Genomic DNA, 14,388 nt, shown 5'->3' with positions numbered 1-14,388 from the left:
AGATACAATCGTGAGTTGCATGAATTTTTATTATTTCAAATCTATAATATACTGCAGTGTGCAGTGTCATCCTTTACAGTTCTGAGTCTTGGCCGACTATAAAAGACAATGAACGATGTCTCGCGGTAATGGAGATAAAAAAATGTGGCGTTGGATTTGTAGCGTAACACGCCATGATCACGTCCGAAATGATGATATCTGTGATCGACTGCACCGATGGTGGAAAAATTGCGAGAGCGGCGTCTTCGATGGTATGATCACCTGATTTGCGCTAACGAGAATTCACTTTGCAAATTCGGTCTAAACATCGAACTCGATGGGAAAATACGAAAAGCCAGCAGAAAGAACGGTGGCCTGATACGCTGGATGGTGATTTAAAAGCCCCGCGACTGCATCCAGATCATCTTTAACAGAGCAAAATGGCACAACCGATGAGGACAATCCCGTCTCTAACCGGGATAAAGGCTGAAGAAGAAAAAAATTGTATATAATCATTGAAAATATAAAATTTAACAAATGTTGTGCAATAAAATGCAGACTTTTTCGCCATTTTGTTTTCTTGGTGTGCCATGATTAGACCTTAATTTATAATCTTTGATTGATTAAGCTGCTAATGTTTGTAATAGTTTAAGCGGTTGACCACACTTGTCATTTTAAAAAAATCAACTTTTATTGCTGCTGCTATCTGAAAATACCACCTTACAAGTTCAAGTCGATTCGATAAAAATTGACTGAGATACGGTCATTGAAGGAGAAGAATTCGTGACCAAGAGCGGTTAACACCCTTCGAAATGAGGAGACATTTCTGTACCTTCTGTCTGTACTCCGGTTTTAATAAGAGGTAAACATTGAACATTGTTCAAAGTTCTTCTCGGCGACATTAAGTATTTTTCCAGCTACAGTATCTGGCAGCATACGAATTTTAAGATTGCCGAAGATGTTGTTTCCAAGAGTTTATCACTAGTGTTAAGAGTATTCTATACTTATTTTCCCTGACCCTCTATAATCTTCTGATGTAATTTGTGAATAAAAAACAGGTTTTTAATGATTGCTGTTTATTTAACTGCATTACAGTTAGATATAGAAATGTTCACAGATGGAAATAATAATTAATTATTTATCTAGAACATTGCGAGCAGAGTTGTACGAGTTTTAAGGAATATGGCATATTTTAGATGGTTTCCATGATGTTGAGCAGTTTCGGCGAAGTTCAATAAACCAAGTTATCTATGAAATAAAGGGTTAGAAATTTGCATTTTCATAAGAAAATTTGTACATACCAATACCGCGGTCACGGCCACCTAAACCGTATTTATTATCGTAGTAGGTACGTCCTTGTGTATTCAAATTGTAGTCGGTATTATAGGCACCAGTCCTACGTCCATAAATATCACGTTCTCCACCAGTAACCAATTGGTTCCAGTTTCTGTGTCCTGTTATGTCTCGATCGACGTTAAGGTCATAACCACGGACTCCATAGTTTTGTCTGTCCCTTCCCAAAATCCCTTGGCGGCCGTAGATATCTTTATCATATCGATTGACTCCGTAGACGTTATCATTTCCATAGTTAACAGTGTCACGATCATCATCGCCAATCACACCATAGATGACTCTGTACCATCCTACAACTCCGAGGTCATTACCTGTTGTGTCCAATCTGTTATCATAGTTTAAGCTTCTTTGGTAGCGTCCATACGTACGGTCCTTATTCCAGTCATTGTCCACACCACCTATACCTCCAGTTTTCAAGCCGCCAACTCCGCGTCCTGTAATGTCATCACGTCCATAAATATTACCGCGTCCATAAACATCACTACGTCCTGTCAAATCGCCCTGGAAAACTCCACGTCCATAGGTATCTCCACGGTCAAGTCCGCCTACTCCCTTATTAATATTAGTATCGAAGAGCTTGTCAGTACCGCGGCCGGTAGTGTAGTCGCGATTTACCAAATCACGGTTGGTTATGAGGTCGCGGTCCGTTCCAAATGTTCCTAGGTTGCGATTAATACCCCAGACATTGGTTGCTTGGTTGAGGCGCCAGTCAAGGTTTCTGTTGGTGTTCATGAAGTCGGTATCCCGGAAGAAAACGTCGCATTGCCTCAAGCGATTGACGAGATTATCGAGTTCGCCGACGTTGTTGAGCAAGTTGTTGCGTTCTAAGAAGTCAACCTGCCCCAATGTAATGGCCATTAAGTTCCCAACGCAGTAGCGGTATTTAGCCACGTCTTTGCCGATCTTGTAGTCATCGGTGCATGAAGTCACGCAGCGGTCAACGTTCACCAAGATTTCGTCAATGAGATGGCGTTGTGTTAGGTCTACATTGAGGGTGCTGAGACGCTGATGAATCTTCAACTTGCAAACATCACCGAAGTTAAGGACATTTGTGTCTTTGTAAAGCAAGTCATGTATAATGCCTTTATCCTTGATCTTGTCCTGAAATCAATGCGGGTGGAAATTCGGGTTAATATAATCGATTGAGCTTATCGAAAGTTCTAAATTGTCTACAAATGAGTGCCTATTTAGGAAATTTCGGAATAAGTGAATAATACGCATGAAAGGATCCTTACTTTAGCAAGAGTTCCAATGACTAAAAGGCTCAGTAGGAAAATCTTCATTTTGCTGCTGTTTCCACTACTTTACAATCTGAAAGGGGAAAAAATATAAATAGCTTCTAAATGATACAGAAAAAATGTAATAAGTGTCCAAGGAAGAACACGTGAAAAGGTAGACACTAATAAAGGATCTCGTTCTCAGTCCCGACACCTGAATAATTCCAATCGCCAGATGTAGAGAGGGGCAAGTATGTTCTGGAAATTGCTTTTCCATTATTGGTCGGAATTGATTTCGATAAGCACCACAACTTCAACAAAGGACTCGTCCTGAATATTCGTTTCCCAGTTCTTTTCAATCTCCAGTAGGAGGACAAGTATCCGCTTGGTTGTTTGATTCACTATCACTTTGCGGGGATACTTACCAATGAAGAAGTTCTTGCTTGATTGGATAGCTCCCAATGAAATGCTCACTTCAGTGATTGATTATTGATTGACTGTGCCAGCTAATTAACTTGTTTCCATTTATATAGCAAGTTTTGGTCCTGGTCGAATCACAACGCTGATGTGGAAGAACCTCATGGAGGGGCTAAACACGTTATCAGCAAATTAAAATCGGGAGAAAAATATGAATTCTCGTAATGTTTCTCTGCAAAATCGCAACAAAAGGTATCATTTTGATTGTTATTAATTCAGCAGTGATTATGCATTTTAGCAGAGAGAAGAAACCGATTCTTTGGCAGATAATTTTAGCTTTTGATAAGTATCCAAGGGGAACATAAATCAGAAGAAACAGTTGCTCAGACATGTATTGGACGCGGGTCATTTCCAATACTCAATACGCAAACCTGATAACGAACATTTCCAGGGCACAACTGTTGTGTGCATAAACGGTTGACACAGGCGTGACCTCTTCGGTAATCACCACCTTGTCTTCGTATTAATAATATTTTTTCTTAAATAAAAAGGCGTTACTTTGTTCTTATCGCCAAGCAGAAAAACTGATCGACGAGTGCATAAATGAGGTTGAAAAAATACTGTCGAAAATAATAGCACCGAAGCCAATTAAACAAAAGAAAAAATAAACAGTGACTGATTATTTTAAGGTGGATCGGTTGTTTTTTGAATGCTGTGATAAGACTCAGTCAAGATTAAGACAGCATAAGCTCTTCTGGACCAATTTGCATAGCGATTTATTTTTAATTTCCAAATTGATATTGTAAGAATTTAATGAATTTTAATAAACCAGCAATTGAAAGAATGATTCATTTCTATTGATTATTAGCGAAATGTGTTCACAATGTTGCAGATTATATTTAAGAACAAAAAGATTTGTCCTTCTCAAATTTGAGTTTTTGGAATTTGGGTGTATTTATTGAGGTGAACTTTTTGTAGCTCAAATTTATGGTTTATGTTAGTAAACATTTGCACTCAATGGGGGCTTGCATTGAAACGGGTTCAAAGGCTGTCTAGCAATCAAAAATGTTTATCTTTCTAATATCAAGACCGGATTTATAGGCAAATTGTTAATCTTAGTCTTTTATTTCTTTTGGAGGTCTACCTGTCTGGCTGCCGCACTCGTTTTCCACAAAAGGGTCATACCGATTGACTAAAAATTTGGTGGGAAGGTGGGACTTATGAACGCCCACGCATACAGTCTACATGGAATTTAAAGGGGGTCTCCGCACCTACTATACAAATGAGGGGTGTATATTTTTTTATCGAATATAATCATGTTTTCAAAGCTGGTCTTAGTTCAGACATTTAACGCACAAGGATTTCCGCACTACTGTGGTAATTTCTTTCAGGGAACCATTCTCAGAACCTATCGAACCAAGAAATTTGAAAAAATTAGAAAGCTGCCAGTATACCGTGCCTAGGCTCCTAAATACCTTTCATACCGATATCTGTTCAAATAAAGTTAATAACAGTATAATACTATAATTTTTAGCAATCGGCTGTGAAAGCCCCTTTAAGTTCATTCCAGAATTATGAAATGCAGTAATATGAACTATAGTATAAAGAATGATCCCATCAAGTTTGGTAGAAATTGTACCATTACTAACAAAGTTATAATAGGTCAAAGTTGTCACTTCAATGCAAATTCTAAGACTTTGAATATCAGTGGCACGCGGGAATGAATCTTGTGACATAATATATGCATATATAATATATTACGGACAAATATCCACTCAAATATTTTTATATAAGAAATATACAAAACCTTTCATACCTGAAGCATCCAGCTTCTGGTTTCCGGACTTGTTTGTTTTTCTTTCTGTTTTTACCAATAGACTGTATTGCCAGACACTATCGTTGACTAACAGACCTGCCATAAGTCTGCCATAAGAGCACGTATCAACGAACGTCTCAAATCTAAAATTTACCGCAATGTCGTCCGTCCAGTCGCTCTCTATGGTTCTGAGTGTTGGCCGACCATAAAAGACAATGAACGACGTCTCGCGGTAATGGAGACGAAGATACTAAGTTGGACTAGTGGCGTCACACGTTTAGATCACATCCGAAATGACGATATCCGCGATCGTTATGGGGTTGCACCGATCGTGGAAAAGTTGCGAGAGAGGCGTCTTCGATGGTATGGTCACGCAATTCGTGCAAACGAGAATTCACTTGCAAAGATTGGTCTGAACATCGAAGTCGATGGTAAACGACCAAAAGGCCGACCTAAGCAACGGTGGCTTGATACGCTGGATGGGGATTTGAAAGCCTCGAGATTGCACCCAGATCAGGCATTCGATAGAGTCAAATGGCAAGCCGATCACGACGAGCGGACCCCGCTTGTGAACGGGACAAAGGCTGAAGAAAAAGAAGAAGACTTTCATTTGCCAAGAAGCATTTAGACGACTATGTTTAATAATTTATATTATCAGTCCAAAACTATCTATCAATCCTCTAACATAGTGCCTCTTCTTGAATGATTGATTAGGACTGCCCTCCAATATTTTTTGCTTCCTGGATTCTGGAAATGGCGGCGAGAACCGGGCACGTAGTTTTAAACATCAGATCCACGTCAACGTTTTGGTGCTCAGGCACCGTCGGAAGACTTCTCGGCAAGTCATCGTCAGTATGTCGCGTTTGAAGTGGTTGACGCTACTTTCCAGTGACTTGATGATCGAGACGTTGAACGTTTGCCTGAAGAAGGATATTTTTCCTTGTCACAGAAAGATGGCGAGACTCGCGCTAATCAGGAAAAGAAAAGGAGACCTGTGGCTGCCGTCTGTATACCGACCGCCTTGTATGCTTAACACGGTCGGGAAAGTGTTCAAAATACTCATCAGGAGTAGACTCGCTGGCGAGATCTGCGCTGCCGGGACTTATTTCCAAGGTAGTTCGGGTTCAGATCAGGGAGATCTACGGTAGATGCTGTTTTGGAGATCAACGAGACTGGTCGGTTATGCAGACTTGGCATATTGATGCGACGGGTAGGCAGATAAATGACTGCTCTTGTTTTCAGCCTTGCGCTGGAAAAAACCAAATTAGTCATCTTGACCCGAAAGAGAATCCCGACCCTGCGTCCCATATCGATCGGTGAGTTGACTGTGGAGTCAAAACCACCTGTTAAATACTTTAGTTTAATGATGATGAGTTTCTTGGAGCAAGTCAAAGCAGCACCACATTGCGATAAATTTTAGATTTAACGTTTCGATCACAAAGAACACTAGTTGTGGACCGCCACTGCATCTAGGTTACGCTAATGCTTGAAGTAATTTCATGACGCAATTTTCCATTGGAACTGTGGCATTTTCTTACCAGTCAGATAGTGTTCTGCCTTCTTTAATAACTCGGTTAAAGAATCTACTGAGCCACAGTGTTGGGCTCAGATGCGATGTCATCAGGTCCTGTTGTTTTCCCTGATTTCATTTGTTTTATTACTTCCTCATCTTCAGTGGCGCTGACGGGGGAAATGGCTCCAAAAGTCGGCAATGCTTGTGGAAGTTCTCTCGTTGAAATCTGCTCGAAATATTCAGACGATCTATTGGCCGCGGATTGTCGGTCGATAGCGACTTCTGCTCTCTAAATCTAATTGTTACGAATCTTTTCGTCGGTCGGATGTACACCTTCAGACAATCTGAACAAGCGATTTTAAAAATGCCGCTCATTTCATTTTTTAATGTGGCTGTATATGTCGTGACAAATTTGAAAAGGCGACCCTTTTTAGTGTGGTAGATGTCGATTGCTGGCTGTACAATGGAGTTAGGATATTCCGTTCTATACTTCGTGCGTGTCTCCGGATTGTCGTAGCTATGGTGGTCTTGCTGTATCCGTTCTTCCTTGTAGTGTCCGTAATATATTGTTTTTCAATCTCGAAGTTTTCCTCTATGAATGGAATTGTCAGACGGTTCATCGCCTTTTGACAATTCCATTCACAGAAGAAGACTAAAACAGGTAAAGATAATTCGGAATACCAGAAACTCGCTTTTCGGGTATAAAGGTTTTGTGTTCATCATGTAAGAAACTTCAACGCACATTTTTCTATTCGTATATACCTACAAATCCAACATATTCCTTCATTCATTCGTTTCCAAACTACAAGATATACATACATATTACAGCTATAGATATTACCCTCACCCTAAACAAACAAACTGCCTATTTCCGAAAAGCGCAGAAAAGCATACATATGTACATATATAGTGCGCATATTATATACGACTGGTTTAATGTACAAATATATCTATCTGAATTAGACACTACCCGCAAACTTCATTGGCTCGCATATACTGTATACCTACATACACAGATGTCTATTTGGAGTAATTGATTTATTAATATCAAATGACTAAAAAACCAAAACAAAATAATTCTTTCATATGAATCTATTTTGTTGGGGTATTGATGAATTGATATGGGGTGATGACGTCATTCACGTTGTAGAATGCACGAAATTCACAAAAAATGGCAAAGTTTCACCCCATATAACTTTGTTAATAATAATTGCATTTTTGTCAATTATTGCCAAATTATGCGTTATATTATCCCTTACATCAATACCAAATTTTGTACTTCTAGAATGGATATAAGGGAAGTTGTCGGGTAAATTTATAAAATATGGAAATATACTATTATTTACTTTATTATTTATTATGTGCAGATATCAGAACCGGATGTATTTTCAGGCCTAGATTTCGTAGAGATGCACCATGACGCACGTTCTGAGAACGAGACCTGTTACACATCGAAAAGATGTTCATATTTTGAGCTTTCACTCCCCTATGTTTCATGCGATATCAAATATGGAACCAGTTTCGAAAAGTACTAAGTACTTTCATTAGATACCCCACATGACCACATTTTATGAAAAGAAATTTTGCACCCTCCATTCACATTTATATAACACAAAATGGCTTGCTGCATATAAAGGGAACAACGTATCACATGCTCTTACCAATTTTCGTAACAATCGATCCAGCCATTTCCGAATAAATCGGGTGTGACAGACAGACAGATAGACATCGACTCGATTCTAATAAGGTTTTGTTTCACACAAAAGCTGAATGCCTACGAAGGCCTATTCATTAGCAAACAGGCCGTAGAGATTAGGTTGAATTCAAATCTAGGTAATTGGTATACCCCGTTATTTAAACAAATAATCATTCTTCTTCTTCTTTCAGGATATACAAAAAAGTTTTTAAAGTGTAAGTTTTTCAGAAGAAGGAATAAGTTTTTAAAAACTCGTCTAGTAATGTAATTAATATTGATTAGAATAGTAGTATAGATTTGAAATAGAATATAAGTTGTTAACAATCCCAGTTAAGAAAAGACTTGCAGCACTGATGAAGGGAACAAGCCTTTCAAGAAATGTCGATATTTTTTTTATTATTTCAACAAATTTGATCGCTAGAAACACCGCGACACTACATTTAGAGTAAAAGAAGCGTTCGATGTTGTTCATGTTGACTTTTGACAAGTTGATATAGACCTCTCTCGCCATCTCGAGTCCCAGTTTATCGTAAAAATCTTTGTAATGGACCGCTCGGGTGCCAGCCCAGTTGCCATTCTTATAAATTTTCCAATTGGCCTGCGTTTTATCGTTGAAAAGCTTGAGTTAGAAAAAATCCAACGGTTCCCAGCTTTGAGCATCTGATAAAGAGCAGCGTCTATTGCGATATCTGACGCATTGATGAGCACGGCTAGGGATGCACCCTGTCGAGGGCGTTTACCAGCTGTTACTTCGTGGCTTCAAACGGTTGAAGGGCTTCTGGAGACTGCACAACCTTTCGCGATTCATTGATCTTAGGACCAGACAGCAAGTAAAGGTTGGTTGTGAGTTTTGGGCAGAAAACCACGGTATAAGTTTACCATAACCAAGAACATTCTAAGGTTCTTTTAATGGTTGAGAAATTTCACCTGTTGCTAGAGAAATATCTAAAAAATCTATTTCAGTAAGTAACAAGAAAGAAAGAAAGAGAAACTCAATTTTTCTATACGTGCCAGCGTTGACACTTTTTTTCACGGCCAACTATTGAACCTTAGCTTGCTCTGTAAAAAGCATGTAAGAAGAAGAAGAAAACAAGTCGGGTAACCGGGAGCTGGGCGCTTGAGGTATGAAAGGTTTTGTTTGCTTCTTCTGTGAGTATATTTGAGTGTAGAACTATCCCATTTGTACGTAGTTCGTTATGTATATGCTTTAACATGTCTGACTACCCACTTCAGTGTGATATTGATATTTAGTTGCAGTAAATTTACACGGTAAAACTTCAACTTCGAGCTACTGTAACTATATTAGGAATAGTATGATTCGAAAAGTAGTAATCGAGACCTTTCATTTGATACCCTACATAACTACATTTGGGGAACAAAATTTGTACACCTTCCTTTTACATGTATGTGGACCCCCCCTAAATTCAACCTAGAAGGAGATCAATCACTGCATGTTTGGGGGTCCACAGTTCCCATCTTCTCACCAAATTTTGTATCAATCGGTATAGTCGTTTCTGAGAAAAGACGGACAGACAGACAAGCAGACATTGAACCGATTTTAATAAGGTTTTGTTTTCCAAACAAAACCTTAAAAAGAAACACAAGTAGGAAACGGGAAGCTCGGCTCCTTGTTGATTTTTATATAAGAATGTTTGGTTCTACTTATATTTAGCTTGTAGTGAATATACGTTGAATATACCCGATAGTCAATTGAATGAGGTACTGTAATTTTATTTCTAAATTTCGTATCAATAGGAGCAACCGTTTCTGAGGAAATGGGTGTGACAGGGAGACATACAGAGAGACACACCTATTCTGCTTAATGAAATAGTAACCAATCATTTTCCAAAAAATATGATTACCGTTAACCTTCCTACTATTGAGATAAACACCGCCGATGTCCTCTTGGTGAATCAGGAGGAGGTCCTAGGTCTTCTCTGAGGATCAGCTCGGTTTTGGATAGGCGAGGTCTACGAATAGAGCGATTTTTGTGCAAGAATTAAATGAGCTAGTAAATCATAGTGTATGTGAACTCAATACGCCAGGCTTTGCATTTTCTTGTGATACTGGTCTTCTATTCAGACCTACTATAGCTTTGTCAACAAAGGTTTCCAATGTCATGCTTTATATTGCATTTTACGTTTCAGTTAAATTTAGGAAACTTAGGATGAATTTAAGGCTTTTCAGTAAAATTATAAGATATAGTAATACACTATTATTAGGATATCTATTTTGATTCCTCGATTTTACATAAATTTTGTTTTGGATTTTTCAGGTGAGTAGCTTCTGAGAATGTTGGGATTCTATATAAAATCATATTATTCACTGCATGAAGCGTAGAGAGGACTGAGAAGACCCAGTGGAATGCGTGGCGGGATATACGGACACCGATGGCTCAAAAACAGAAGAGGGTTCTGGAGCCGGAGTCTACCTCTCGAATAAAAACTAGACGTGGGCTTTTCCTTTGGGACAATATGCAACGGTTTTTCAAGGCGAAGTTTATGCGATCCTAAGGGTGACAAACTGAGTGATTGACGAGCGGTTGAAGGGCAGGCGCATCGCAATCTGCAGTTACAGTCAAGCTGCACCGATGGCATTGAGCAGTCCTTTGATCACCTCGAAAATCGTTCAGGAATGCAGAAACCGTTTGAACTCTATGTCTAGATTCAATATGGTGGAACTAATCTGGGTACCTGGTCACTGTGGCATAGAGGGAAATGAAATCTCGGACGCTTTAGCGAAAGAGGGGTCAATCTGCCCTATGCCGGGACCGGAGCCAGCAATCAGTAGCATTGGCTAAATCTGTTTTCAAAAACTGGGAACAAGTTTCCCATAGTGACAGGTGGCAGAGCCTAAATGCTGCTCGACACACCAAACTTTTCCTGTCAGAACCGAACATACGTACAGCAAAGTTTATCCTTTCGAAAAGCAGGAGGACTTGCAGGTGTATTGTGAGCATTCTGACAGGCCATAATTCACTAGCTGGGCATATGTTCAGAATAGGAATTACCGAAGATGATACGTGTCCCTGCCCGGAGCATTTCCTATGTGAACGCCCCGCCTATGGACGCATCAGGCATCAGATCTTTGGTGCCGATGTTCTCCAATTCCGACGGATAGCATCACATACACTAACGGAAATCCTGCGATACGTTAACGAATCCGGAATTTTTCGTTAGACGGGGGAGGTGAGTACAATGGGCCAACACGGCCTGAGTGCTCAGAAGCTGAAGCTTCTCCCCCACCATACACACACACCACAACACACAACCGTTTCCGAGAAAAAATATATGTGGCAGACACATGACAGACAGTAAGCCGATTTTAATCGGGTTTTGTTTCCCTACGAAGTCTAAGGAGGATGTAAATAACATTTTTCCGACGTAAAATTTCATATCTATTAACATATTTTGACTTCTTTGGTTAAAATGTAAAAGGAAAGCATAACATATTCATATCAATTAAAACTATATTCCTCACTTATACTAGATAAGTTTGTTATGTTAATCGGAGTCTTGTTTTAACTAAATCTTTTTTTCGATTGTTCACTCCTTGTTATTTTCACTTAAGATTAAAGATAATATTTGTATGATTTCTCGCCTGATTTAGGAACGAACAATATTATTTCGGTCAAAAATTTCCAGTCGTACTTCAGTACTAAATGACGTTCACTTCCATAGCAAATATTTTGATTCGCCAAGATACATGTGGTCCAGAATAATCTTTATCGGTAGCAACCGTTCACCTTTTGCCTGTATTTTTTTAACGCATCAACGATAATTACAGTCATTATAAGAGTCCATCATTTGCATTCTACAAGGTTTGATGTTGAGAGTGAAACATTGTAATACACGCTAAGATTTGAAAATACTCGAATGACGTCAACATTACTATCAGGAAAGTAAAATGTATCAAGGAAATTGCTGAACTTCCAATAAAAAGTCACCTTTTTGCACTTCTTTCCTCACAAAAGGTGAATAATAATAATAATTCATTGTAAATGCAAAATGATGATAAGTGATTGTTATACTCGAAAAGAATTGTTTTTAAAAAAAGGAATGAAAGCACACCCCTTTGTCTATATCGTAATCTTTATATTGGCGTACATCCTACAGTGGTTTAATCGGTAAATTAGGATAAGTTTTTAGAATTTTTTCATTCCTCCGGATATTATTTTAAATTAACCTTATTTTTCCAGGATGCATCCGAGCAGTGGCTCAATTTTCAACCGAATAACTTGATTTTGGCTTCTAATATGGGTCGTATCTTTCCCCATAATGATCACTATTCGCGACGATATATGTAGATGACTTTTCCAGAGTCTTCATTTTATGCGGATGATTGTGGAAACTGGTCGTTGAGATTTCCTATTGTCTGAAACAATAATAATAATAATCGTTGGCGCAACAATCCATATTGGATCAGGGCCTTGAAGTGTGTTAGAGCACTTCATTCAAGACCGTAACGGTACACTGTAGGAGGCAATGTGGTCAGCATTGCGTTCGCCCGAGATTATTACCGTGATTTGATATGTAGCGTGAAGTTGCCTGCGAAATTCTACGACTTTTATCGCTGATGCCCACACTGGCCCCGCATATAAACGAACATAGTTAACAATTCGCGGTAAAAGTAAAGTTGCTCCAGGTACTTTAGCGATGGCTGGGAGCAAGCAGTATATGAATTGACGTAGATGTGGATGGTTTTTTTTGTTTCCGCCGTTTCTTAAAAAGTACCAACTCCATTTTCTGGTCGGCAAGTTTTAGCCCGCATAAATCTCCACTTCGCCAGAATGATTAGATGTTATGACTACCGCAATGTCAACTGCTAATCCTACGACAACAGGCTGCTTAGGTACTGGGAGCCGTAGAACGCTATCATACATAAAGTTCCACAACTGAGGACCCAGAACAGAACCCTGCGGAACTCCTGCCGTTATATAGTATGTCTTGGAGCCTTCATTCGAATCATAAAGTAACTTCTGCTGTCGGAAGTAGTCCAAGATTATATTTCATAAATAATTATGCAGCGATCTGGCAGAATTGAATCCATTCTTGAAGTTTAGAGCCACCAGTGCTGGCTAGTTCAAAAACTCTTTTGGTAGCATCAACAGCTAAGCGAGCCTTCCGGAAACCAAACTCTTGCCTATTGTATTCAGAAGACAGATAAATCTATAGGTTTTTGAGACGCCTATCGACCTCCTTGGCTTCATGATTAATATACGTTTTTAAAATTTTCACCCTGCGGGAAAGATCGTCTTTTTAGGTAGGCTGTGAATACCAGTATGAAAATGCTTGATGCATTCTTATTTTGGCGCCTTGTTTGGGATCCGATGAATACCAGGAGCAGCGTTATCCTGGACTACTGCCTCCTAAACTTCATCTGTGGTTACTTGAGGGACGTCGTCGGAACTTATTGATATTGTGGAAATCTAGTTTCCGGATGTTTGCAAAACAGTGTCGAAATGATCTCCTACAGCAATTTGGGGCACATAATACAAGGAGAAATTTTACCTTTTACTCTCGGCATAACTGGTTTGTATGCATCTGCCTTTGGGTCAGAATCTGCTACATTACGGAGTCGCTTGAAGCTACCGTTTTTACTCTTTTTGATGGCCGATCGCAACTTTTTACGCCCGCGTTTTTACTCCAGGTATTGTTGTTCATATTCTAGCATGTGTTTCGGCATTATTGACTTCGTCCTTTGGTCTTCAGGCGTTCCGATTTTGTCTTGCATGCATCTTGGCATGGAAGGATCACATTCTCGATGTATTTTTTGGTATGTCTGTATGTCTGCCCGTCTGTCACACGAGATTAACTCGAAAACTATCGTGACGAAATTTGGTGAGAACATGTGGACTGTGAACCGCTACATCATTTTGTTTTGGGTTTAAGGGGAGGTCACCATATATGCGAAAAAGTGAAACAGGTCTCGTTTTCATAACCTATGCAACCGGGAAATTTGAAAAAATCACAGTGAAGCATCTATAAAAAACTAGGTTTCAAAATACATCCCAATACGATATTTGCTCAAATAAAACTAATAATAGCGAAATACGATATTTCAGGAATTTACCCTAAAACCTCTGCCCCCCTCCCCCCTTAAGTTCATTCTAGAAGTACAAGATTTGGCATTAATATAAGTGATAATATTAGACGTAATTCTGAAAAGTGGGAAGGCAATCCAACTTTTACTAACAAAGTTATAGAAGGTCAAATTTTTATATTTCAGATGACTCGACTGTATTATAACACGTGTATGACGTCATCATCCTATAAAGGGAACTCACATGAACGGATGGCGCATCAAGGAATATTTTTATTTTTTGGTTGTGTACGAATGGAAGAACGTACATAGAAAGTTTCTGACATAAGGTGAACACAAAACCTTTATACTCGAA

General features: G+C 39.1%; 1 protein-coding gene across 2 annotated transcripts; it reads right to left on the bottom strand.

Annotated features, from left to right (window-relative positions):
* Positions 1–1,038: 1,038 nt before the first annotated feature.
* LOC119651990 lies at positions 1,039–3,128 on the bottom strand. Of its 2 annotated transcripts, XM_038055907.1 has the most exons (5): positions 2,975–3,128; positions 2,568–2,643; positions 1,701–2,433; positions 1,281–1,643; positions 1,039–1,227 (listed from the first exon to the last, which is right to left on the bottom strand). In XM_038055907.1, the coding sequence occupies exons 2-5, from the start codon at positions 2,613–2,615 to the stop codon at positions 1,211–1,213; spliced, it is 1,161 nt and encodes a 386-aa protein (XP_037911835.1). In that variant the 5' UTR covers positions 2,616–2,643; positions 2,975–3,128; the 3' UTR covers positions 1,039–1,210. The 2 variants fall into 2 exon arrangements, with proteins under 2 accessions (XP_037911835.1, XP_037911834.1); XM_038055906.1 differs by having other exon boundaries at positions 1,281–2,433; positions 2,975–3,127.
* Positions 3,129–14,388: the final 11,260 nt, after the last annotated feature.

Source organism: Hermetia illucens, chromosome 3, assembly GCF_905115235.1.
Source record: "Hermetia illucens chromosome 3, iHerIll2.2.curated.20191125, whole genome shotgun sequence".
Classification (NCBI taxonomy): Eukaryota; Metazoa; Arthropoda; class Insecta; order Diptera; family Stratiomyidae; genus Hermetia; species Hermetia illucens.
This window is presented reverse-complemented; position numbering and strand designations above follow the sequence as displayed.

Excerpts from the sequence above, each read along its gene's own strand:
- LOC119651990 (XM_038055906.1), bottom strand. The coding sequence starts at position 2,615 with ATGAAGATTTTCCTACTGAGCCTTTTAGTCATTGGAACTCTTGCTAAA. Across the intron at positions 2,434-2,567 it reads TCATTGGAACTCTTGCTAAA|GACAAGATCAAGGATAAAGG; the intron begins GTAAGGATCCTT and ends CATTGATTTCAG.